This window comes from Lynx canadensis, chromosome X (genome assembly GCF_007474595.2).
Source record: "Lynx canadensis isolate LIC74 chromosome X, mLynCan4.pri.v2, whole genome shotgun sequence".
NCBI classification, from domain to species: Eukaryota; Metazoa; Chordata; class Mammalia; order Carnivora; family Felidae; genus Lynx; species Lynx canadensis.
The window spans coordinates 122349691-122376876 of record NC_044321.2 but is presented as its reverse complement, the minus strand read 5'-3'; the positions used below and the strand labels follow the sequence as shown (position 1 = coordinate 122376876).

Genomic DNA, 27186 nt, shown 5'->3' with positions numbered 1-27186 from the left:
TTTACCTAATCTTATTTACCTAATCTCATTTACCCAAACTTGGGTGTGTACATCCTATGGCTATTTCTTTATGCTTTGTTACCCATAGGTGCAAGCTCAGGAAATTCCTAAGCTTATTCCCCACAATGATCTAAATATTTTTGTTCTTGTTGAGGGCTGATTTGCGACCCAGTATGTGATCTATTCTGGAGAATGTTCCATGTGCACTCTAAAAGAATGTGCATTCTGCTGCTTTAGGATGAAATGTTCTGAATATATCTGTTAAGTCCTTCTGGTCCAGTGTGTCACTAAAAGCCATTGTTTCCTTGTTGATTTTCTGCTTATATTGTCTATCCATTGTTATAAGTGGAGTATTACAGCCCCCTACTATTATTGTAGTATTATTATTGAGTTTCTTTATGTTTGTTATTGTTTTATATATTTGGATGTTCAAGTTGGGGGCATAAATATTTACAACTGTTAGATCTTCCTCATGGATAGACCCCTTAATTATGATGTAATGCCCTTCTTCATCTGTTAGTCTTTGGTGTAAAATCTAGTATAAGTATGGCTACTCTGGCTTTCTTTTGATGTTCATTTGCATGATGTTTCTCCATCCCCTCACTTTCAAACTGCTGGTGTCCTTAGGTCTAAAATGAATCTCTTGTAGGCAGCATATAGATGGGTCTTGTCTTTTTTAATCCATTCTGATACCCTATGTCTCTTGATTGGAGCATTTAGCCCATTTACATTCAGAGTGATTATTGATAGATATGAATTTTGTGCCATTGTACTACCTGTAAAGTCATTGTTTCTGGAGATTTTCTCTGTTCCTTTCTAGTCTTTGTGGCTTTTGGTCTTTCTTTCCCTTTAATATTTCTTGTAGTGCTGGTTCAGTGGTCAGGAATTCCTAGTTTTTGTTTATCTGGTTAACTTTTGATCTCTCCTATTCTGAATGCCAGCCTTAGTGGATAAAGTATTCTTGGCATATTTTCCCCATTCAGCACACTACGTATATCATACCACTCCTTTCTGGTCTGCTAAGTTTTTGTGGAATGATCAGCTACTAATCTTGTCTTCCCTTGTAGGTTAGGGATTTCTTTTCCCTTGCTGCTTTCAGTATTCTTTCCTTATCTCTGTATTTTGTAAATTTTACTATGATATGTCTTGGTGTTGGCCAGCTTTAGTTGATTTTGATGGGAGTTCACTGTGCCTCCTGGACTTGGACGCCTGTTTCCTTCCCCAGATTAGGGAAGTTTTCAGCTATAATTTGCTCAAATAAATTTTCTGTCCCCCTTTCCTTCTCTTCTTCTGGGACTTCTATGATATGAATGTTATTATGCTTTATGGAGTTTCTGAGTTCCCTAAGTCTACATTTATAATCCAATATTTTTCTTTCCCTCTTTTCAGCTTCATTATTTTCCATAATTTTATCCTCTATATCACTTATTCCTCTGCTTCTTCCATCTTTATGGTCATTAAATCCAGTTGATTTTACACCTCAGTGATAGCATTTTTTATTTCAGCCTAATTTTTAGGTCTTTTATCTCTGCTGTAAGGGACTCCCTGGTATCTTCTATGCTTTTCTCAAGCCCAGCTAGTATCCTTATGATAGTTGTTTTAAATTCTGGTTCATATTACTTTTATCTTTCTTGATTAGATCCTTGTCCATGATCTTTTTGTGTTCTTTCTTTTGGGACAAATTCCTGTCTTGGCATTTTGTCTAGGTCTCTGTCTTCTGTATGTTAGGAATGCCTGTTATGTTTCCTACTCCTGACAGTAATGGATCTATTAAGAAGATGTCATAGGGGCGCCTGGGTGGCGCAGCCGGTTAAGCGTCCGACTTCAGCCAGGTCACGATCTCGCGGTCCGTGAGTTCGAGCCCCGCGTCGGGCTCTGGGCTGATGGCTCAGAGCCTGGAGCCTGTTTCCGATTCTGTGTCTCCCTCTCTCTCTGCCCCTCCCCCGTTCATGCTCTGTCTCTCTCTGTCCCAAAAATAAATAAACGTTGAAAAAAAAATTAAAAAAAAAAAAAAAAAAAGAAGATGTCATATACTGTCCAGGGCCTGGAGCTTCAGTGTTTCTGGTGCATGCTGGGTTCACTCTGCTGTTGTGTTTTGGCTGCTGTTTCCCTCCATTAAGTTCTCTGCAGAGTTTCTCTGCCTGTGTTGGGGAGTGTTTGGACCCTGCCCACTGGTTGGTGGGTTTTAATTAGGTGTGTTTTGGTCTGCTTGTTAAAAGAGGCTAGATCCTATTTCTCTTAAGAGCTGAAGCTTTGAAACACTCTATGGCCAGCAGACTTGATGTGTGTGTGTGTGTGTGTGTGTGTGTGTGTGGATTTGTGGTCCTCTGGGGGAGGGGCCCACTGCTGCTCTCACAGCACACATGCCCTAGTAAAAAAAGCACCTGCAGAACACGGGGGTGGGGTGGGGTGGTGGGGCTTGGCGCAAGCTGCTCAAGACTCCACTGTGGGTGCTGTGCTGCTCACTGAAGTCTGTCCATACTGATGGGCAGGGGTAAAAATGGCATCATCCCACTCCTCTCTCATCCCTGAGAAGTTCATGCCCACTGCTGTTCATGAAGCTCTCACAGAAGAGTAAATAATCTCCCCTCATGTGTCCCAGGTATCCCTCAGATCCCTGACTTCACCCTGTGTCTGAGCTGTCTGCCCACCCAATAGCACAGTCCTGTGTTTTATCTGCCCACCCAGCAGCACAGTCCTGTGTTGTACCTCAGGTGCACTGGTTGGGTTTCAAAACTCCAAATTTTAGGGATCTGTCATGGCATGGGCCTGCACTGATCTTCTAGGGGAGAGTCTTGCTGTGCTGCAGCTGGTGGTGTGTCCCAGAAGGGCAGTTGCACAAAAGCACAGGGGCTTGGAGTTTATGGTAAAGTTCAGCAAAAAGCCAACATCCAAGTTAGCTGCCCTCAGCAGGTGCCTCTGCTATGTTAATGAACTCAATGGTACCTAATGACTCTGCTGTCTGTGGAGAGACAGTGCCACCTCTCCTAAATGCACTCCAAGAAGGGGAACTGTCTCTCCCAGTGCCACCCAGAGGATTCTCAGACCATGCTGTCCATTCTTGGGCCTCTGCCCTCCTCCACAGGAACACCTCTATGCCCACCAAGCTCCACCCTGGTGATGGTGTGCACTTCTAAGACTTCAGACTTTGAGCTCTGTTGCTTATAAAAACTTGGGATAATCAGGTCCTCTCATTTTCCCCATCAATGATTTTGGGGAATTTTTTAAAAGTTTATTTATTTTGAGAGAGAGAGAGAGAGAGGGAGGGAGGGAGGGAGAGAGCGAGCATGCAAGGCAGGGAGGGGCAGAGGGAGAGGGAGAGAATCCCAAGCTGGCTCCATGTTCAGCACGGAGCCTGATATGGGGCTGATCCCATAACCTGGGATCATGACCTGAGACGAAACCAAGAGTCAGATGTTTAACCCACTGAGCCACCCAGGCACCCCTGGGGAATTGTTTACCTTGTGCACTGCACATGCACTCTCACTCTCCTTCTCTCCTCTCTCCCTAATCAGGGGTTCTGCTTCTCTGCAGCACCCACGATTCTATTCTCCTCCAGATCCCATCTCTACATCTACCTTCCTCAGTGTGGCCTCTTTTCTCCCACTAGTTGTGCAGTTTGTTCTCTAAGTCCTCAGATTGATTTCTTGGGTATTCAGAATGATTTGATATTTATCTGTGCTCAAGTGATGAGGCAAGCATAGGCTCCCCCTATTACTCTGCCATCTTAACTCCTCCCGGGCCACAATTCTTAATGTATTTTTAGCACAAGTGAACTATGATAAAACGTCATCAGACGAAATTAGATTCAAGGAGGAAAGCTCATTGCAGTAGTCTTAAATTTTATTAATGCCTTCAATTTGTGCGTCATTTAAAACAAGATATGTGCTTTCAAAAGCATTCTTATACATAAATAGACCAATGAACAGTTAAGTAATTTATCCCTAAAACATGCACATCAGTTTTACTCAGGTGTGTATAAGAAAGGGAAATAAGCTTTTAAGTCTTTTTCTTTGGATTAAAGACATCTGGAAATTATTATTCAGGAATGCCAAATGTTCTCCTGGAAGAAATGTGTTTTCCAGTAGGAAATGCTGATGTAATTAAAAGGCATTAGTGTTGATAAAGAAGACCGAGAAACACCTGTGCTATGTGTGATCACGAAGAGTTCCAGTGGGCCTAAAGTGTATGTGAAAGAAATGAATCAGAGAGCATGAATGAAAAGGTGTATGCAGATGGAAGAACAGGTAGCATGAGTCAGATTATGTGACACGTATATATTCAAGGCACGTGACTAGGATTACACAGATGGCTAGGTTTTACAGACTACATTGTTCTTTCATTTGGAAAATAGTCAAGTGTAGTATAATTTTCATTTACTGGCATTTACTGATAAATAAATGCAATTAGATTTAGGGCAGCAAATGTCCTTTCAGATACACACCAAACTACATAATAGCTAACAGATGCCAGTGTAGCCAAAGCAGTATGATCACACTCCAGTTTTCCCACACTGCAGTTAAATGGATGTTACACTTTCTGGTATTGTTTCTATACACCATGATGTCTACTCTCAAGTTTCACAAAAGAATTCTTCAAAACTAGTCAGATTAGAGAATTTATTAATCCACAAAGGATACTAAAACTAGTACTCAACAGCAGTCAAACCCAAACCCTAGAGTTGGCAGTTGACTATATTCAGTTTGGGCTTCTCCCAGACTGGAAAAAATTACCCACACTACCTCCTCTTCATACATCTCTAAAACACTAGCACATCCACTGTGGTTCTTTTATTTTTCTCTGGTGAGCCAGAAGAGTTTGCCTTTCCATCTCCTATACTACCCATTCTATTAACCGTACAATTGCCCTAATTATCCACCAAAGAGAAAGAAATATATAAAAAACCACAACCTTCAACAATATTTAAACCATCATCTTTTCAAATCAACTGCAATGGGGGAAAGAGAGGATATCAAGCTCTGCAAAGTTTGTGAATGGTTAAAACTTTCTTCCTGAAAGTGAATACTAGGAGGACAAGGTTACATCTGTGTGTTTCTAATGGGCTAGCAAAATGTTCCCCATATGACTGAAAGAAAATGTTTAAAACTTTACCTGCATGGGCTCCTGGAAACAAGCAGCACCAACAAATTAATTACAATTCCCCAAGTAACAACAATTCTCCATTTATATTGTTTTCAAGCACCTAAAACTCTTCAATAGCAAAAGACATTAGGATGAGATGTTAGCAATGCTTTCTCTTGAATACTGTTGTGTGCACAAACAAAGTTCATCCAAAGTCTTAGTAGACAGTGTTTAAGACTGGTGGTTTCTACCTTGGTGATAGCTTTGTGCAATTGCAAACAAAAATGTTTCTCTAAGCAGATGACTCTAGTTAATGAACTAAAGAAACAAAAGCCTTTTTAAGGCTACTGCTGCAATAAATGGTTCAATCTGAAGTGCACTGGAATAAACTGGACAAAGATAAATCTGGAAGCATACAACAAGATTAAAAAAAAGAAATAGAAGAGAGTTGAAGAGACTGGCAGACACCATCTGTCAGTATTCAAAGGCTTGAATCACATGGATTGCTTTTAACTCCTTGTTCTCTCATATCCTTGGTTAATGATAACTTTTCCTTGTTTTATTTCTTCACACAACTTGGCCATGTAAATCCACCACAGAGAGGTGACACAATGATATAGATGAACACCTAGAGGGAGAGGGAAGGCAATTTTTTTTCTTGAATCTATCATAGGCTCATAAATATAAAGCAAAGCAGAAACCTATTAACAGATATTAGTTCCATTACAGTAGCAGTTGTGTAATAATATAATACACCAACCAAGTATTTTCAAAGGTAGAAGTGGAATTAAAGTGATCCTTTTTATTATAGCTCTCACACGTTTGAATTCCACTATACTTTCTTCATTGGGAGAGAAAGCACTGGAGTTGTTTCTCTTCACTAGGAACCAGGCAGAATCAAGCTACATGAGTTAACGCTCATGAAACATCATTAATTATCAAGATCGCAAATTATCATAATTCTCCTGAAGTATGATTTTATTATGAAGCACATTTTTAGGTTTTACACATGCATTGCTTTTCATTATTAGGATGATTAGAAATATTTAAAAGTATAAGGAGAGATTCTACATCTATATAATCTATGAACAAGAATGTTATGAAACTTTTAGTGAATAATGATATAATTACAATTACCGAATCAAAGGAAAGCTGACGATACAAGTAACAGTAAAAACACTAGTCCTATTGTAGATGTGTTAGCTTTTTAACTGTATTGTAATTTTAAAGTATGATTTTTTTTTTTTTAATTTTTTTTTCAACGTTTTTTATTTATTTTTGGGACAGAGAGAGACAGAGCATGAATGGGGGAGGGGCAGAGAGAGAGGGAGACACAGAATGGGAAACAGGCTCCAGGCTCTGAGCCATCAGCCCAGACCCTGACGCGGGGCTCGAACTCACGGACCGCGAGATCGTGACCTGGCTGAAGTCGGACGCTTAACCGACTGCGCCACCCAGGCGCCCCTAAAGTATGATTTTTTAATGGTATATGCTTGTTCACATTACTAAATTCCAAAGATATATTTATTTTAAAAATTAGGTTCACTGCATTAATTTAGTCATTTGTCTTTCTTTAAATTTCAACTTTTTTGAGATCTTTAAGTGGCTGATTTCATTACTCAGTGCCTGGAAAAAAATACATTTATGAATTCCATGCTCACTTCCAAAAGTCAGCAGAGTGTTTTTGCCTACTCTATAAATGTCAGGGAGGGGGATGGTTTATAGCAAATTCTGGCTATTAATGAATAGTTTAAACTCTACACACACACACACACACACACACACACACACATACACACACAGACAACACACACACACAGACAACACACACACACACACACAGATATTCCAATTTGACATGAAGTTGACTATTTGCCACAGACGAAATATAAGGATTTTTAAAGCTAAAGTACAATATATTAGGTGACAACAGCTTTTGGGAAAGACTGATACTGCATTAAGAGCGGTGCTATGCATGTAGTAAGTAATCAATAAATACAGTCTGAATTTAACAATAATCTAGCTTTATAAATCAATCTAAATTCCCAGACCCAAGCAGAAGGAAGAAGGCTAAGCTAAGGAGCCTAGAATGTGCCACCTGAGTATCCTGAGCAAGGAAACATTCAAGGCCATGGCACAATTTCCAGTATAACATCAACAGATCGATGGCTGCCCTTCTCTGTTAGGTAGATCCAGCTATCTAAACTGGAGGTCTTTCAACAGGGGGTCAAGGAAAAGTGGAGCTGATTCAGAGGAATCTGCTCAGAATTAACTTTGGGCTTCTGCAAATGGCAACAGGATAGGGAGAAAGGCTGCTTTGCCCAGCCACAAACTACCTTCAATGTAAAGCATCTTCCTCCCACTCTCCTTAGAGCAGCAAGTCTCAAACTTTTGGTTCAGAACCTCTTTATACTCTTAAAATTTACTGAGGATTCCAAATAGCTCTTAAAATAAAAATAATAGACCCATTAGAGATAAACATGACTACTTTTCTCCAAGGTCAGTTTTATGTGTCAATTTTGCTAGGCTACAATACACAGTTACCCAATCAAACACAAATCTAGGTGTTACTGTATTTTGTAGATGTGATTAAAGCTCATATATCAGTTGCTCTTCAGTAAAGCAGATTATCCTACATAATCTGAATTAGCCTAAATCAACCAGTTAGAAGTCCTTAAGGGCAGAGCTGAGGTTTCCTTGATGAAGAAGAAATTATGCCTGTGTATTACAGCTTTGTTCCTGCCCCAGAGGTCCAGCCTGCCCTTCCTGACAGCCTGCCCTGAGGATTTTGAACTTGCCTAGCCGTTCCCACCATAGCATAAGCTACTTCCCTGTGATGCATATCTTAATATATATCCGGAGAAATTCAAGGAGATGGTACATCTGTTACAAGGACAATTCCACGGAAAAAAAAAAAGGTTATACTAAGAATAATAAGAGTTCTTAGAAATTTAAAGCATGGCTATGAAAAATAAATACATAGAATGAAGAGAGCTGAAAAGAAAATTAACTTGCAGGAAGAGTGAACTGAATGATTCTTCCAGAATGCAATGCAAAAAGGAGTTTAAGCATATTAAAATGGTTACCAGACATTTAGGATAGTTCAAAGAGGTCCAATTTATTTTTACATAGGGGTTACAAAAGGAGAACAGCATATAGACTCATTTATATTTATAGACAAGAGAAATACTAGATAAGAGAACTACTAAATAAACATTATGAAACAGAACTCATAATGCATTAAAGGAATACTACATAATAGCCACTTAGTATTTTATCCCAGAAATGAAAGGATAATTTTAAGTACGTTTATTAATGTAATTATTTATATTAATATTAAATGTAGATAGTCATATTATTAATTCATTGGGAACAGAAATGTCATTTCCCAAAATTAAATGCCTATTCCTGACTAAAACTTTAGGCAATCTAGAAACAAAAATAAAATTATTTAACTTGAAAATAAAAATCTAACAAGAATTCATAGTACCTATTACTCTTAAAAATGAAATATTAGAAGCATTCCTATTAAAACCAGAAACTAAAGATGCCACTGACACCATAATTATTCCACATTGCTAGTAACTTTAAATTATATATATATATGTATACATACCTATATGTAATTACACAGAATTATATATAATGTGCATGTATAAATTTGATGAGGTTGAAATTATTAACAGATGGTATCATAATTTACCTATAGCAGGGGCCAGCACATTACAGCCCATGGCTTGTGAGCTAAGAATGGTTTTTATATTTTTAAAGGTTTGTTTTTAAAAAAAAGGATATGTGACAGAGACTACATGCAGCCTAAAAAGCCTAAACTATTTACTACCTGGCACTTTACAGAACGTTTGCTGACTCCTGACAGAAGAATCAGAATACAGAATAAACTGACCAACTACTATAACTAGTAAGAGTTATGGAAAGTTGCCAGACACAAAAACAGATTAGAAAAGAGAAAAGAGAAATAAAGAAATGGAACATGCAATCAACTAGAAAATAGAAATGTAATTAGAAAATATGGAGTCAATTACAAAATGTATTTTTTTAAATACAAAAGGAGAGAGAGGGAGACACAGAATCTGAAGCAGGCTCCAGGCTCTGGGCTGTTAGCACAGAGCCCAACACGGGGCTCGAACTCACGAACCGTGAGATCATGACCTGAGCCGAAGTCGGAGGCTCAACCGACTGAGCCACACAGGCACCCCACAAAATGTAATTTTAAAAGAACGCCATTTCAGTAGTGACAAAAACATTAAATATCCAGGAATATTTGGAATGCCTTGCATGACTCCTTACATATAAACATTCTCAATAGCAAGATGAGATGTAAGTAGAATATTTTGGAGTGAATTCATAGCAAAGCCTCTTCTTGCTCATGTGTCTTACCACTGAAAGTTATATGTAGCTCATTTCAGAGTGCTAACAACTGAGAAAGAATTCCAGCTTCGAACTTCTTGAAGTTTGAAAAATAAAGTAACACACTATAATGCCAAAAACTTACGATTGATACGATGATGATGATGATAGTGAGCTTGAGATTCTTCATACACATGGCTCGTGCAAGATTTCTGCTGGTTGTTTTGAAGGTCACAGACTAGGGGAAAAAAACATGAATTATTTGATCCCTGGCACTGACTGCATGACTGATTTGTAGTAATTTCTGTAAACATTTTACTTTCATTAATCATGCTGAATCAAGAATTTATTACTGTCATCACAGGTAGAGACTAGCCATTCATAATCACTAGTTCTCAGAAGCAGGACTCTGTCAGGTATACAGTAAGCAGTATGAGCCCACTGGAAAAGCTTCTCCCCTTTTTCTTCTCCACCAAAGTAATATGTATGGTGCCAAGCATCAGAAGTGGTTCTTCCTGCTAGTGTGAAAGCCTTTTCCTCTTTATGCTTTTCCAGTAAGAAAGGTTCCCTCTAAGTCAGTTGTTTGCAAACACATTTGCCTGTTCTGCCTAATATAATTGTGGGATTTGAGCCATAAAAACCTGTTCAATTTCCACAAGAAGGTTATGTATTTACTTGTATGAGGCCCAAAACCCAAGGAACTTTGCTTCATCCATTATCCATTTTCTTCTGCAAGAGTGACTTCTCAATAATTCCCACCAGGACACAAACAGTTTAAAACAACCGAACAACAAAATTCCCTAATAGCCCAGCAATTCCACTCCTAGGTATATACCAAACAAAGTTGTATGCTCAAGTTCACCAAAAGTGGAAGAAACATTTCAATTATACATATACTTCAGATGCTCAAGAAGGTAGAGGAAAGTATGCATCTGCAAAGGAAACATGTGGAAGATCTAAAAAAGAACCAAATCAAACTTGTAGAGACAAAAAATACATGAGGAGGGAATAATAACAGATTACAAACCACAAAAGAAACGTAATACAAAGTATCCAAAATGAAATGCAGAAAGAAAAAAGGCTGAAAAAATGAACAGATCAATGGGACAAAATAGAGAATCTAGAATTAGAATGGAATCCCAACAGGTGAGCATGGATAAACAAATTGTGGTAGGTAAATTTATACAATGGAATAGTATAAAACAATAAAATAAACTATTACCACGTGCAACAATGTGGATGAATCTCATAGGCCTAATAGTGAAAGAGGCCAGAGAGAAAACAGTATATAACATATGAATCCATTTCTATACATTTAAAAACAAGCAAAACATCATCTAGAGTGAAATAAGTCATAAAATGGCTACTTCTGTTGGGGATTATTAATAGGAAGGAGCATGAGGCAGCTTTCTGAGGTATTGGAAATGTTTTTTATCTTGACCTAAGCAGTGGTTACATAGGTATAGATATATGTGTAAAAGATTACTGAATGGTACACTTGCCGCACTTTATCCTATATAGGTTATTCCTCCATAAAGAGAGACATCTGTTAGTTAATTAGTATCTTTCGTTATTCCGGGTCACACAGCCAACAAAATTAAAGACTTATTTGGAAAGTACAAACTATACTAACACTGGCCAAACACAGACTGTTCTAGCTAAATATAGGGCAATCTTCATAGATTAAGAATTTAGTCTGCAGATCTGGAATCAGATACTTCTTTGCCCCATAGCAATGGGTGACAAAGTGAGCCATTATAAAAACCTGGTATTCTGACTTGCTGTATGGTACCACCCTTCCTCCAATTTCCATGTGCTTTGACTGAAATAAAACTATTATCCTCCTAAGAACTATTGTTAATAGATGTCTCTATAAAACTAACAATAACAGTAAACATTGAAATAGCTCTTATTTTGCACCAGATACTGTGTTAGGCATTTTGCATGCATTACCTGCTTTAATGAGGTACATCTCCATTTTACAGATGATGAGGACTGAGGCATAGAGAAGTTAAGTAATTTGCCTAAGATCACAAAACTACTAAGTGGCAAAGATGTGATTCATCCCAGGCATCCTGACTGTGGAGCTTGTGCTCCTAACCACTACGATCTAGCTGCCAGTAAGAATAAACATGATTACTTACTGATCCATTTCAAGGTGTAAACTACTCTATATTTAAATGTGTAATTGTGTAGACCTAAAATTTAACTGATCTCTGCCCTCCATCTACTCACTGTATATCTATCATCTTTTCCTCAAAACCTTCATCCACTTTCCCGATGGAAAGTCCAAAGACACATATAACTGTAGCATAAGTAGGGCTCATTGGCCCCTCCCAATATCAAATGACTCTTGCTTGATACAATGAAGGCTCAAGCTGCCATGGTCAGCAAGAAAGAGACTGAACTGTTCAGTTTTCATGATTCATGCTGGATCACAACTGGCCTGCATATTTGTTTCATGTTTCACAAAATGTATAGAAACTGGTATATGCTGCTGAGCTAAATTATAAAGGCACCAATCTAAAGCTTTACAAAACTGTTTCCATACTGTATATTGAGTATATTCCCCAAACCAAAATTTTCTTACTGGCTTCTAATGGGTTGTGGCTTTTATTCTATACCTATACCTCATTATTATCCTCATCGTCACAACATTATCACATAATGGAGGTTAGAAAGGAAAAAAATCGCAAATTATTAAATTTAACATATTTCCCTATTATGTTAGCCATCAACCACAGTTTCTCTACTTTATTTAGACCCTGAAAAAACATTACCATATCCCATACTTACCGAATCCACAAGATTTTCTGTTTTATCTATCAATAATTCCAATCTTTCTCCTCGCTGAGCTACCAAATCTGAAAATGTTGGGAAAAAAACCCAGTAAATATCATTTTATATTATAAATCTTCTATTTTTGTTTTTAAGACAAATATGATTTTAATTGTAGTTGGTACTCTTGACAACTCATTTACTACAGGAGCACCTTTAAGTAATAAAAGACTTTAGTAAAGCTGACCAACTAAAGTAGGGATTGGCAGATTTTGTTTCTGTAAAAGGCCAGATACTAAATGTTTTAGGCTTTCTGGGGCAAATGGTCTCTGCTGCAATTACTCAACTCTGTCAGACATAGACAATATGTAAACAAATGGGCATGATGGTATTCCAATGAAACTTTATGTGGATTTGATCCAAAGGCTATAAGTTTGTAAAGCTCTAAATTAAGGGTATGATTTGAGAGTTTTCAAAAATGGAGCCCTCAACATGAGTGAGAGTTGGACACTTCCAGAATTTCAGTGTGAGAAGTTCCACAGATGCTCTCTCCAACAAAACAACTATAACTTGAAAAATTATGAAAACAAACCATAGCCACCACCATTTAAAGTGTCCTACGGGCATACAGAAAATGGGAGAAACATACACAAGAAAATTAACTAATTCTTAGTAAAAACAGTGAGTCTACAGCATTTGAGCCATGACCTGCCCCATCTTTCAGCACACTGACACAGAAGTTCTAGTCCTGGCAAGTAAGGCCAGGAGGCTCTCTTTCCCTCCAGGTCCCAGTCAAAGGCTATGCTTTCTCCCCACAAGGGACAAGTCATTAACATTTCTCCTCCTATCCCACGCTACCCCTAGCTCCATAATGCAAAAGCTCTGTTCCAGCAAGGCACACCTGATAGGCCTGGGTTCCTTTCCTTCACCTACTGCCACACATAGGGCAGAAGCTCTATTAGATTACACTGGAGTAATTTATGTCTGGGGGACCTCTTACCAAAGAATACAGCAATTAGCCTGCAATTAGTGGAGGCTGACATCTGGGTGTGACAGCAACAGAGGCAGACCAGCTATCAGCCTGACAGGGAGATTAGGAAAAGAGACACTGGAAGAGGATTGTGTCATTCCAGGGTGACTGCATATGCTCAAGGCTATTCCCTCTGAGAAATGACATTAGAGGCTGCACACTGTAGGAGAACTCAAGTTCAAAAAAAAAGTGCAGCCCAGTCACTAAGCAAATAAACAACAAAACAACAAACTCTGGAGGATGGGAATCAGTACCCAGAGTTGCTATGATACATTACCTAAAACATCCAGTTTTCAACAAAAAATTATGAGATATGAAAAAAAGAGGAAACTGTGATCTACAGGGAAAAGAGCAGAGGTTGGAAACTTACCTGGGGGGGGGGGTGTCAGCTATTGGACTTAGCAGTGGAATGATATTTAAAAATCAGTAACAGAAGGAAAGCTTATGGGGTGAAGCAAAAGCAGTTCATAGAAGGAAATTTAAAGCAGTAAACATCTACATTAAAAAGAAGAAAAATGTTATGTACTGAATCATATCCCCCCAAATTCATATATTGAAGCCCCTAACCCCTAATGTGATGGCTTTGGAGATAGGGGCCTTTAGGAGATAATTAGGTTTAGATGAGGCCATGAGGGCTTATGGTAGGATTAGTGCACTTGTAAGAAGAGACACCAAAGAACTTACTCTGTCTTACTTTCTACCATGTTAAGACATAGTGATAGGGGCCACCTGCAATCTGGGAAGAAAGTTCTCACCAGAATCTGACTAGGTAGAATATGACTAGGAAGGCACCTTGATCTTGGACTTCAAGCCTCCAGAATTGTGAAACAATGAATTTCTGTTATTTAAACCACACAGTCTACAGTAATGTTTTTATAGTAGCCTGAGCAGAGTAAGAAAAAAAGATTTCATACTAATAACCTTTCTACCTTAATGAATTGGAAAAAGGAAGAGCATACTAAATCCAAAGCTAACAGAAGGAAGGAAATAAAAATTAGAACAGAAAAATTTAAAACGCAGTAGAGAAAAACACTAGAGAAAAATCAGTGAAACCAGAAATAGGTTTTTGGAAAAGATCAACAAAATTGACAAATCTTTGCATAAACTGACCAAAAAAAAGCAAGGAGAGACAACTCAAATTACTGAAATAATCACTATCAACTTCACAGAAGTGAAAGGGATCCTAAGAGAATGCTACGAATAAGAGTATGTCAATGCATTAGATAACTTAGATAAAATGGGCAAATTCCTAGAAAGACATAAACCATCAAAACAGACTCAAGAAGAAACAGACAATTTGAACAGTTATAATAGACTGAATAATTATAATTTTTAAATTTGAGTACAGTTGACCCACAGTGTTACATTCGTTTCAGCTGCACAACAGTGATTCAACTTCTGTTATGCTCTGCTTACAAGTGTAGCTACCATCTGTCACCATATACTACTATCATTGACTATATTCCCTATGCTCTACCTTTCATCCTTATGACTTGTTAACTCCCATAACTGTATCTCCCACTCCCCTTTCCCCATTTTGCCCATCTCACACCATCCTCCCTTCTTGCAGCCATCAATTTTTTGTCTATATTTATGAGGCTATTTCTGCTTTTTTGATATATTCATTTGTTGTTTAGATTCCACACATGACTGAAATCATATGGTATCTGCCTTTCTCAGTATGACTTAATTTAACTTAGCATAATACCCTCTAGCTGCATCCATGTAGTTACAAATGGCAAGATATCTTTTTTATAGCTGCATAATATTCCATTATATGTACATACCACATCATTTTTATCCATTCATCTATCAATGAGCACTTAGCTTGCTTCTATATCTTCCTTATTGTAAATAATTCTGGAATAAACATAGGTATGCACATATCTTTTCCAATTAATGTTTTCATTTTCTTTGGGTAAATACTCTGAGGTGCAATTATTGTATCATATGGTATTTTGATTTTTAATTTTCTGAGGAACTGCCATACTGTTTGGACAGAGGCTGTAACAATTTATGTACCCACAAACACTGCATGAGGGTTTTTCCCACATCCTCACAGGTACTTGTTGTATCTTGTGTTTTTGATACTAGCCATTCTCACAGATGTAATGTGATATTTCATTGTAGTTTTGATTTGCATTTTCCTGATGAGGAGTGATGTTGAGCATCTTTTCATGGGTCTGTTCGCCATCTAGTTGTCTTTGGCAAAATGTCTATTCAGGTCTTCTGCCCATTTTTTAATCAGGTTATTTGGGGCGTTGAGTTGTACAAGTTTTTAAAATATATTTTAGATATTAAACCCTTATCAGATGTGTCATCTGCAAATATCTTCAACTTAGTACATTGCCTTTTTGTTTTGTTGATGGTTTCCTTCACTATGCAAAAGCTTTTTATTTTGATGCAGTCCCAATAGTTAATTTTTGCTTGTTTCCCTTGCCTCAACAGACCTATCTAGAAAAATGTTGCTAAGGCAATGTCAAAGAAATTACTTCCAGTGTTCTCTTCTAGGATTTTTATGGTTTCAGGTTGCACATTTATTTCCTTAACCCATTTTCAGTTTACTTTCATGTATGGTTAAAGAAAGTGGTCCAGTTTCATTCTTTTGTATGTAGCTGTCCAGTTTTCTCAACACCATTTCTTTTTTTTTTTTTTTTAAATTTTTTTTTTTCCACGTTTATTTATTTTTGGGACAGAGAGAGACAGAGCATGAACGGGGGAGGGGCAGAGAGAGAGGGAGACACAGAATCAGAAACAGGCTCCAGGCTCTGAGCCATCAGCCCAGAGCCCGACGCGGGGCTCGAACTCACGGACCGTGAGATCGTGACCTGGCTGAAGTCGGACGCTTAACCGACTGCGCCACCCAGGCGCCCCAACACCATTTCTTAAAGAGAGTGTCTATTCGGAGTCTTTTGTGGTTCCATACAAATTTTAGTTTTAGTTGTTCTAGTTCTGTGAAAAATACTACTGGTATTTTGATAGGGATTGTATTGAGTCTGTAGATTGCTTTGGGCTAGTATGGACATTATAACAATATTAATTCTTCGAATCCATGAGCATGGGATAATAGCTTTCTGTTTGCTTTTGTTGTCTTCAATTTCTTTCATGGACCTTTTTCTAGTTTTCAGATTACAAGGCTTTTGCCTCCTTGGTCAAATTTATTCCTAGGTAGTGTATTTTACTGTATTTTATTTATTTTATTTTGGTACAACTGCAAGTGGAATTTTTTTAATTTCTCCTTCTGCTACTTTAGTTATAAGTATACAACTACTGATTTCTGAGTATTATTTTTGTATCCTGCAATTTTACTGAATTTATTACCTCTAGTACATTTTGGTGGAGTCTTTAGGGTTTTCTATGTATACTATCATGTCATCTGCAAAGAGACAGCTCAACTTCTTCTTTTGCCAATATGGATGCCACTTATTTCTTTTTACTGTCTGACTGCTATGGCTAGGACTTCTAGTACTATGTTGAATAAAAGTGGTGAGAGTGGACATTCTTGTCTTATTGCTGATCTTAAAGGAAAAGCACTGCAATTTTTACCATTGACCATGATGTCAGCTGTGGATTTATCATATGGCTTTATTATATTGAATTATGTTCCTTCTAAAACCAGTTTGCTGAAAGTTTTATAGTGAATGGATATTGAATTTTGTCAAATGCTTTTTCCCCACCTATTGAGATGACTGTATGACTTTTATCCTTTGTTTTGTTGATATGGTGTATTTCACTGATTGATTTATAAATGTGTAACCATCCTCGCATCCCCATAATCAATCCTACTTGATTGTGGTTAATGATCCTTTTAACGTATTGCTGGATGTGGTTTACTAATATCTTGTCGAAGATTTTTGAATCTATGTTCATCAGGGATATTGACCTGTTTTCTTTTTCTGTGATGTCTTTGTCTGGTTTTGATATCAGGGTAATGCTGGCCTCATAGAATATATTTGAAAGATTTCCTTCCTCTTCTACTTTTTGGAATAGTTTGAGGAGAATGGGTACTAACTCTTCTTTAAATGTTTGGTGGAATTCCCCTGTGAATCCATCTGGTCTTGAACTTTTAATTTTTGGTAGGTTTTTAATTCTGATTTAATTTTGTTACTAGTAATTGTTCTTTCAGATTTTCTCTTTCTTCTTAATTCAGTTTTGGAATATTGTATGTCTCTAGAAAGTTATCCATTTCTTCTAGGTTGCCCAATTTCTTGGCATGTAATTTTTCAAAGTAGTCTATTATAACCTTTTTATTACTTTGGTGTTGGTGATTACTTCCATTTCATTTCTGATTTTATTTATATGGGTCCTTCTCTATTTTTCCTTCCTTCCTTCCTTCCTTCCTTCCTTCCTTCCTTCCTTCCTTTCCCTTTCCTTTTCCTTCCTTCCTTCCTTTCCCTTTCCTTTTCCTTCCTTCCTTCCTTCCTTCCTTCCTTCCTTCCTTCCTTCCTTCCTTCCTTCCTTTGAGTGAGTGAGTGAGAGAGAAAGCACACACAAATGGAGGAAAGGGGCAGGGGGAGAGAAATAATCTTAAGCAGGCTCTGTGCTCAGCAAGGAGACTTATGCGTGGCTTGATCCCACAATTGTAAGATCATGACCCAAGCCAAAATCAAGAGTTGGACGCTTAACTGACTGAGCTACCCAGGTACCCCTTTATTTTTTAAATTAAAATAATTTTATGCATTTGAGTTATTTCAGTATTTAATAATTTTACTTTGAGAGCCATTTAAGGCCTTAACTGTGTGACAGGTGGTGTTTAGCCATCATATAGACTGTTTTGTTTAGTAAACAATCAGGTAATTAGTAAAAGGCATATTTATAGAAACAAGAAAAATATAGATTAATATATAGTATATATATTACATACCAACATGGTTCACTGACTTTCTATATATATATATATATATATATATATATATATATATATATATATATATATATAAAACAGAGCAAATTACAAACCCAGGGTCTACCAGTGCTGCCAGTGAAAAGTTTTTTAGATGTCAGGCTTGAAGCATCCTCAAATGGGAGTTGGAACAAACAGCAGGAATCAGAAGGGTTTTTCTGGTTTGTAATCCAAATGTCTGTGATGATCTTTTTGAACGGCCCATTTTAAGAAGGAATTATTAGTATAAATTGGGGAAAGGAGAATGAAAAAGAAAAGTACAACCATCATAAGAGAAGTTTGACGTCTTTCGCAGGTTCACAGGAATGAGAAGGCACATTAGTTTGCTCATTAGTTTCCTGTGAAGGGGGTACAGGTTTTATTTTGGATATAGGAGCCCATGAAAAATGCCCCTATAGCTTTACTGCAGTGGGTGACATAATATGACCCAGTATCGCCCCTCCACAGTGATAGGAGGAACAAAGGCAAGAAGGAGATGGCAGGTAAAATTAAATTTCCTTATAACCTGCAGCCCATTGACAGATACTTGAGGCAAGCAAGCATAGCATTTCTCCAGGAACCCCCTATGGTCCTAATGTTAATGCTTTGCTAGAGGGAAAAACCACCTTAGCTGGACAATAGCAAGGCCTCAGGTATCTCAGGAGTCCTCTTTAGCATATCAAAGTCCCTCTGGAGGCCTCCCCTTTGACTGTACCCCCCCAACTCCATAGTATAAAACCAACCATTCTTCACAACCCCAATGTAGCTCTTTCTGCCCATGGGTCACCTTTTGCACCATAAATGAATGAATGAATACATTTTAATTCCAGCAAATAACATACAGTGTTGTATCAGCTTCAGTTGTACAATATAGTGATTCAATAGTTCCATATATTACTCAGTGTTCATCAAGATAAGTGTATTCTTAATCCCCTTTACCCGTTTCACACCACTCCCCACCTACCTCCCCCCACTGTTAATCTTCTGTTCACTATAATGAAGAGTATGATTTTTGATTTGTCTTTTTTCCCTTTGTTCATTTGTTTTGTTCATTAATTATACATGATTGAACTCATGGTATTTACCTTTCTCTGACTAGCATATTTCACTCAGCACTATACTCTAGATTGATCCATGTTATTGCAAATAAAAAGATTTCATTATTTTTCATGGCTGAATAATATTCCTGTGTGTGTCTAACATTTTCATCCATCCATTCATCTATTAATGAACACTTGGGCTGCTTCCATAGTTTGGCTATTGTAAATAAGGCTACTATGAACATAGGCATGCATATATACCTCTGAATTAGTGCTTTGTATTCTTTGGGGAAATACACAGTAGTGCTATTAAGGATAGTAAGGCAGCTCTGTTTTTAACTTTCTGAGGAGCTTCCATATGGTTTTCTACAGTGGCTGCACACTTTGCATTCCCACCAATAGTACAAGAGGGTTCCTTTTTCTCCACATCCTTTCCAGCACTTTTTTGTTTCTTGAGTTTTTTTTTTTTTAATTTTTTTTTTCTTAAGTTTATTTTTATTTTTGAGACAGAGAGAGACAGAGCATGAACAGGGGAGGGTCAGAGAGAGAGGGAGACACAGAATCAGAAGCAGGCTCCAGGCTCTGAGCCATCAGCCCAGAGCCCGACGCGGGGCTCGAACTCACTGACGGTGAGATCGTGACCTGAGCTGAAGTCGGACGCTTAACCGACTGAGCCACCCAGGCGCCCCTGTTTCTTGAGTTTTTAATTTTAGCCACTCTGACAGGTGTGAGGCAACAGCTTATCATGGGTTTGATTAGCATTTCCCTAATGACAAGTGATGTTGAGATCATTTCCGGTGTCTGTTGGCCATCTGAATGTCTTCTTTGGAGAAATATCTGTTCATGTCTTCTGCACATTTTTTAATTAAAATATTTGGTTTAATTAGTGTTGAGTTGTACAAGTTCTTTATATATTTTGGAAAAAACCTTTTATCAGATATATCACTTGCAAATATCTTCTTCCATTCATAGATTCTTTTAGTTTTGTAGTTTCCTTCACTGTACAGAACCTTTTCATTTTGATGAAGTCCCAATAGTTTATTTTTGCTTTTGTTTCCCTTCCCTCAGGGGACATTATCTTGGAAGATGTTGCTACAACTGTCAGAGAAAATACTGTCGGTGCTCTTCTCTAGGATTTTTATAGTTTCAGGTCTCACATTTAGGTCTTTAATACATTTTGAATTTAATTTTGTGTATGATATAAGGAAGAGGTCCAGTTTCATTCTTTTGCATGTTGCTGTCCAGTGTTCCCAACACCATTTGTTGAAGAGACTATTTTTTTCCCATTGCATATTCTTGTCTCCTTTGTCAACGATTAATTGATCTTATAATTGTGGGTTTATTTCTGGGCTCTCTGTCCCATTCCATTAATTTGTATGCCGGTACCATAGTGTTTTGATCACTATAGCTTTGTAACGTAACTTAAGTCTGGAATTGTGACATCTCCAATTTTTTCATTTTCAATATTGCTTTGGCTATTGGGGTCTTCTAGCTCTGTGAAAAATGCTGGTGGTACTTTGACAGGGTTTGCATTAAATGTATAGACAGCTTTGGGTAGTATAGATGTTTTAACAATATTTTTTCTTACAATCCATGAGCATGGAATGCTTTCCCATTTCTTTGTGTTATCTTCAATTTATTTCATCAAAGTTTGATAGTTTTCAGAGTACAGGTCTTTTCACCTCTTTGGTTAAGTTTATTCCTAGGTATTTTATTATATTTGGTGCAACTGTAAAAAGAATTGTTTTGTTAAGTTCTCTTTCTGTTGGTTCATTAATTAATGTATACAAATGCAATGGATTTCTATACATCTATTTTGCATCTTGCGACTTTACGGAATTCATTTATCAGTTGTAGTTTTTTGATGGAGTCTTTAGGGTTTTCTATATAGAATATCACGTCATCTGCACACAGTGAAAGTTTTACATCTTCCTTACCAATTTGGATGCCTTTTATTTCTTATGTTGTCTGACTGCTGTGTCTAGGACTTCCAGTACTATGTTGATTAAAAGCGGTGAGAACAGACATCTTTGTCTTGTTCCTGACCTTAGGGGTAAAGCTCTCAGGATTTCACCATTGAGTATGATGTTAGCCATGGGTTTTTCATATATGGCTTTTATTACGTTGAGGCATGCTCCCTCTAAACCTACTTTGCTGAGGGTTTTTATCATGAATGGATGTTGTACAATGTTAAGTGCTTTTTCTGCATCCTTTGAAATGATAATATAGTTTTTATCTTTTCTCTTCCTGATGTGATGTATTACATTAATTGATTTGCAAATACTGAACCACGCTTGTGGCCCAGGAATAAATCCCACTTGCATGTGGTGAATGATTTTTTTTTGATGTATTGCTGATTTGGTTTGCTAGTTATTTTGTTGGACTTTTGCATCTATGTTCATCAGAAATACTGGCCTGTAGTTCTCTTTTTTTGATGGCGTCTTTATCTGGATTTGGTATCAGAGCAATGATGGCCTCGTGGAATGAATTTAGAAAATTTCCTTCCTCTTCTATTTTTTAGAAAAGTTTGAGAAGAACAGGTATTAACTCTTCTTTAAATGTTTGGTAGAATTCCCCTGGGAAGCTGTCTGGTCATGGGCTTCTTTGTTGGGCATTGTTTCATTACTGATTTAACTTCATTGCTGGTAACTAGCCTATTCCAGGTTTTTTAATGTTTATTTATTTTTGAGAGAGACAGAGCACGAGTGGGGGAGGCACAGAGACAGAGAGGGAGACACAGAATCTGAAACAGGTTCCAGGCTCTGAGCTGTCAGCACAGAGCCCGACATGGGGCTCAAACTCAAGAACGGGAAGATCATGACCTGAGCCGAAGTCAGACGCTCAACTGAGCCACCCAGGCACCCCTAGTCTGTTCAAATTTCTATGTCTTCCTGCTTCAGCTTTGGTAGGTTATATGTTTCTAGAAATATATCCATTTTTTTCTAGGTTGTCCAATTTGTTGGTATGTAATTTTTCATAATATTCTATTATAAGCATTTCTATCTCTGTGGTGTCAGTTGTTATTTCTCCTCCTTTATTTGATTGTTTATTTGCATACTCTCTTTTTTTATGAGTCTGGCTAGACTGATGGATTTTGTTGATCTTTTCTAAGAAGCAGCTCCTGGGTCCTTTGACCTGTTCTATTGCCTTTTTTTTTTTTAACTTTCTATTTCATTTATTTCTGCTCTAATCTGTATTACTTCCTTCCTTCTGCAGGTTTTATGTTTTGTTTGTTTTTTTCTCTAGCTCCTTTAGGTATAAGGGTAGGTTGTTTACTTGAGATTTTTCTTGCTTCTTGAGGTAGGCCTCTATTGCTATAAACTTCCCTCTTACAACTGGTTTCACTGCATCCCAAAGATTTTGGACTATTTTATTTGCATTTGCATTTCTCTCCATGTGATTTCTGATTTCTTTGATTTATTGGTTGACCCATTCATTGTTTAGTAACATGTCATTTAACCTCCATGTATTCGTGGTCTTTCCAGATTTTTTTCTTGTGGTTGATTTCTAGTTCTATAGCATTGTGGCCAAAGAAAATATATGGTATGACTTCAATCTTTTTGAATTTGTTGAGATGTGTTTTGTGGTCTAATATGTGATCTATTCTGGAGAACGTTCCCCGTGCACTTGAAAAGAATGTGTTTTAGGATGGAATGTTCTGTACATATCTGTTAAATCTATCTGTTCCAGTGTGTCATTCAAAGCCACTGTTTCCTTCTTGATTTTAAATTTGGATGTGTCCATTGATGTAAGTGAGGTGCTAAAGTCCCCCACTATTATCATATTACTATCAATTCGGTCTTCTACGTTTATTATTAAGTGTTTTATCTATTTGGGTGCTTTCATGTTGAGTGCATAAATGTTTTTTTTTTTTTTTTATGAAATTTATTGACAAATTGGTTTCCATACAACACCCAGTGCTCATCCCAAAAGGTGCCCTCCTCAATACCCATCACCCACCCTCCCCTCCCTCCCACCCCCCATCAACCCTCAGTTTGTTCTCAGTTTTTAACAGTCTCTTATGCTTTGGCTCTCTCCCACTCTAACCTCTTTTTTTTTTTTTTTCCTTCCCCTCCCCCATGGGTTCCTGTTAAGTTTCTCAGGATCCACATAAGAGTGAAACCATATGGTATCTGTCTTTCTCTGTATGGCTTATTTCACTTAGCATTACACTCTCCAGTTCCATCCACGTTGCTACAAAGGGCCATATTTCATTTTTTCTCATTGCCACATAGTACTCCATTGTGTATATATACCACAATTTCTTTATCCATTCATCAGTTGATGGACATTTAGGCTCTTTCCATAATTTGGCTATTGTTGAGAGTGCTGCTATGAACATTGGGGTACAAGTGCCCCTATGCATCAGTACTCCTGTATCCCTTGGATAAATTCCTAGCAGTGCTATTGCTGGGTCATAGGGTAGGTCTATTTTTAATTTTCTGAGGAACCTCCACACTGCTTTCCAGAGCGGCGAGTGCATAAATGTTTATAATTGTTATATCTTCTTGTTAGGTTTTCTCCTTTCTGATTATATAGTGTCATTCTTTGTTTCTTGTTACAGTATTTGTTGTAAAGTCTAGTTTGTCAGATGGAAGTACTACTACTCCAGCTTTCTTCCAACATCCATTTGCATGATAAATGTTTTTCCATCCCCTCACTTCTCACAACCTTTTTCTTATTTTATCAGCTACTCTGTCACCCTGTACCTTTTGATTGTTCAGTCCATTTACATTAAAAGTAATTATTGATATATATTTATTACCATTTTGTTACTTGTTTTGTAGTTGTTTTTGTAGTTCTTCTCTGATCCTCTCTTTTGTCTTTCATGGTTTACTGGCTTTCCTTAGTAATATACTTGGGATTCTTTTCTCTTTATTCTTTGCATATGTATTACTAGCTTTTGATTTGTGATTACCATTAGGTTTGTATACAACATATGCATATAGCAGTCTGTATGAAGTTGATGGTCATTTAACTCATTTCTCACTCCTCTTCCCCCCACCACGTTTTACATATATAGCATCATATTTTCCATCCTTTTGTGGATCTCTTGACTGATTTTTACAGATATACTTATTTTTATTGCTTTTGTGTTTCCTACTCTTAATTACAGTCTTTCCTTTCCACTCAGAGTCACCTTTAATATTTCTTATAGGGCTGGTTTAGTGGTCATGAACTCCTTTAGCTTTTGTTTGAGAAACTCATTATCTCTCCTATTCTGAATAATAGCCTTGCTACATAAAATATTTTTGGCTGCAGATTTTTTCCTTTCAGCTCTTTGAGTATATCATGATACTCTTGTGTGGCCTGAAAAGTTTCTGCTGAAAAATCAGCTGACAGCCTTATGGAATTTCCTTGTGTATAATGGTCTTTTCTCCTGCTCCTTTTAAAATTATCTCTTCATTACCACTTTTTGGCATTTTAATTACTATGTGTCTTGGTGTGGACCCCCTCGGCTGAATTTTGGGAAGGGATCTCTGTGCCTCCTGCATGTGGATAGGTTTCTTTCCCCATATTAGGTAAGTTTTCAGCTATTGTATCTTCACATAAATTTTCTGCCCCTCCTTTCTCTTCTTCTGGGATACCTACAATGTCAATATTATTATGCTTGATGGAGTCGCTAAGTTCCCTAAGACCATTCTCATTTTGCATAACTTTTTTTTTTTTTTCTCTTGGCTGCTCAGCCTGATTATTTCCCACTGTTCTGTCTTCCAGGTCGCTAATTCACTCCTTGTTTTTTTCTAGCTTGGTATTTATTCCAACAAGGATATTTCTAATTTCATTTACTGTATTCTTCACTTCAGATTGGTTCTTTTTTATCTCTTTTTTAAGGGTATCACTGACGCCCTCCACTCTTTTCTCAAATATGATGAGTATCTTTATGATCATTACTTTAAATTTTCTACCAGGCATATTACTTATATCCATTTTACTTATGTCTCTTGCTGTGGTTTGGTCCTGTTCTTTCATCTGGGATATATTTGTCTTTCTCCGTGTCTGTTTCTGTGTGTTAGTCAGCTGAAAGTCAGCTACATATCCTACTCTTGAAGGTGTTGACCTTATGAAGAAGAGGTGCTGTAGTACTCTGCAGTTCAGTGTCCCTTGTTCCCCAGGACCTGGTGCTTCATGGGATATACCAATGTGTGCTGCATGCACCCTGCTGTTGTGTCCTGGCCGCTTTTTCATTCAATTGGTGCATCTGCAGAGGCTCTCTTTGCCTGCTGTGGGCAGTGTTTGGTCTCTGGTCAGGGTAGGCTGTAAAGTTTTAACAAGGTGCACACCAGTCTGCTTGCAAAATGAGACCTGCAGCCACCACGAGGACCAGGACCAGGTCAGCCTAGGCAGATCTGCAAGGCATACAGGACATGTAATTTTAATAAGGTAAGTCTCAAGCTCCCACAAGGCCTGCCACCACCGCTGCTGCCCCCACTTCCAGGACCGAGGCCCTGAAAAACATGTGGATAGGAAGACGCAGTGTTGATGAGGTTTGTTTGCACTGCTCTTCTGAGGGAGGGGATCCACAGCACGGAGAATGAGGCAAGTATGACTGGGAAGGGTAGATTCAACAAAGCACAGGGAGAACAGAGTTTCATGTGAGCAGGTTAGGTAGTAAGTGTTGGCCCCACACTTGTTCCCACAGATGCCCTGTGTTTATGCTGGGGGGTGGGGATGTAAGATGGTGCCTGCCGGCTACTTTGTTCCTATAGAAGTCTATCAGCCATCCCTGCTTCTCTGGGACATGCTCTGAAATGAGCAAGCTACTCTCCCTCCCATATGTCCCAGGCGTTTTCCAAACTACTGCTTCTATGCTATATCTCCACGGGCTGTTCATCATGCTGTCTCTATAAAGGTGGGGACTCAGTTTCCTCTCACCCTTCTAGGCTCTCCCAGAACTGAGCCCCCTGATTTTTAAAATTCCAGGTGTTAAGTCCCACTGGTTATAAGAACTCATGAAATTTGGCCCTTCTAGCTTTCAAAGCCAAACATTACATGGATTTGTCTTCACCATGCAGGCTTCCTGGTATAATAGTCTATTTCTCTCCCCTCTTCACACCCGTGGCTTGCCCCACCGCCACCACCATGGATGGCCATGGTCCATTTTGCTCTCCACCACATCTCCACCATTCTTACCCTCTTCAGTGTAGCCTCTTCTCTACCTTTAGTTGTGGAGTTTGCTCTGCCAGTCTTCCAGTCATTTTCTGGGTTATCTACACTGATGTGACTGTTATGTAGTTGCATCCATGGGCCAAGGTGAGTGTAGGGTCCTCCTATTCAACAATATCCCTAGCCTCCTTCCTTTTCTCTTTCTTTATTGATGAGTCTGGCTAAGGGTTTGTCAATTTTGTTTGATCCCTTCAAACAATCAGCTCTCAGTTTCATTATTTTTTTTCTATCATTTTTTCTTTTTTTCTAGTCTCCATGTCATTTATTTATGCTCTGATCTTTATTACTTCCTTCCATACACTCACCTTGGGCTTTGTTCTTTTTCCAGTTCTTTAAGGTGTAAGGTTAGATAATTTGAGCTTTTTCTTCTTTCTTGGAATAGGCTTGTATATTATTTACTTCCCTTTTAGAACTGGTTTCATTGTGTTCCAAAGATTTTGGACCATTGTGTTTTCATTTTAATTTGTCTCCATGTAGTTTTGGATTTCTTATTTGATTTCTTCATTGAACCATTGGTTGTTTAGTACCATACTGTTTAGGCTTCACATGTCTGTGTTTTTACCCGTTCTTCTCCTTGTGACTGATTTCTACTTTCATATCATTATGGCTGGAAAAGATACATGGTTAAGATTTCAATCTTCTTAAATTTGAGACTTGTTTTGTGACCCAACATGTAGTCTATTCTGGAGACTGTTCCATGTACACTTGAAAAGAGTGTATACTCTGTTTGTTGAATGGAATGTTCTTTATATATCTGCTAGATCCATCTAGTGCAGGGTGTCATTCAAAACCACTGTTTCCTTATTGATTTTCTGCCCAGATGATCTACCCAATAAAGT

General features: G+C 37.8%; 1 protein-coding gene across 2 annotated transcripts in view; it reads right to left on the bottom strand.

Annotated features, from left to right (window-relative positions):
* Window positions 1-3825: 3825 nt before the first annotated feature.
* The window catches only part of VAMP7 (vesicle associated membrane protein 7), a 60444-nt gene continuing 37083 nt past the window's right edge, over window positions 3826-27186 (bottom strand). For both annotated transcript variants that reach the window (XM_030305094.2, XM_030305095.2), the window contains exons 6-8: window positions 12247-12314; window positions 9596-9688; window positions 3826-5710 (exon numbers count right to left, since the gene is read on the bottom strand). In XM_030305094.2, the coding sequence (XP_030160954.1) occupies window positions 5642-5710; window positions 9596-9688; window positions 12247-12314 (230 nt within the window). In that variant the 3' untranslated portion in view covers window positions 3826-5641. The remainder of the gene's footprint in view (window positions 5711-9595; window positions 9689-12246; window positions 12315-27186) is intronic.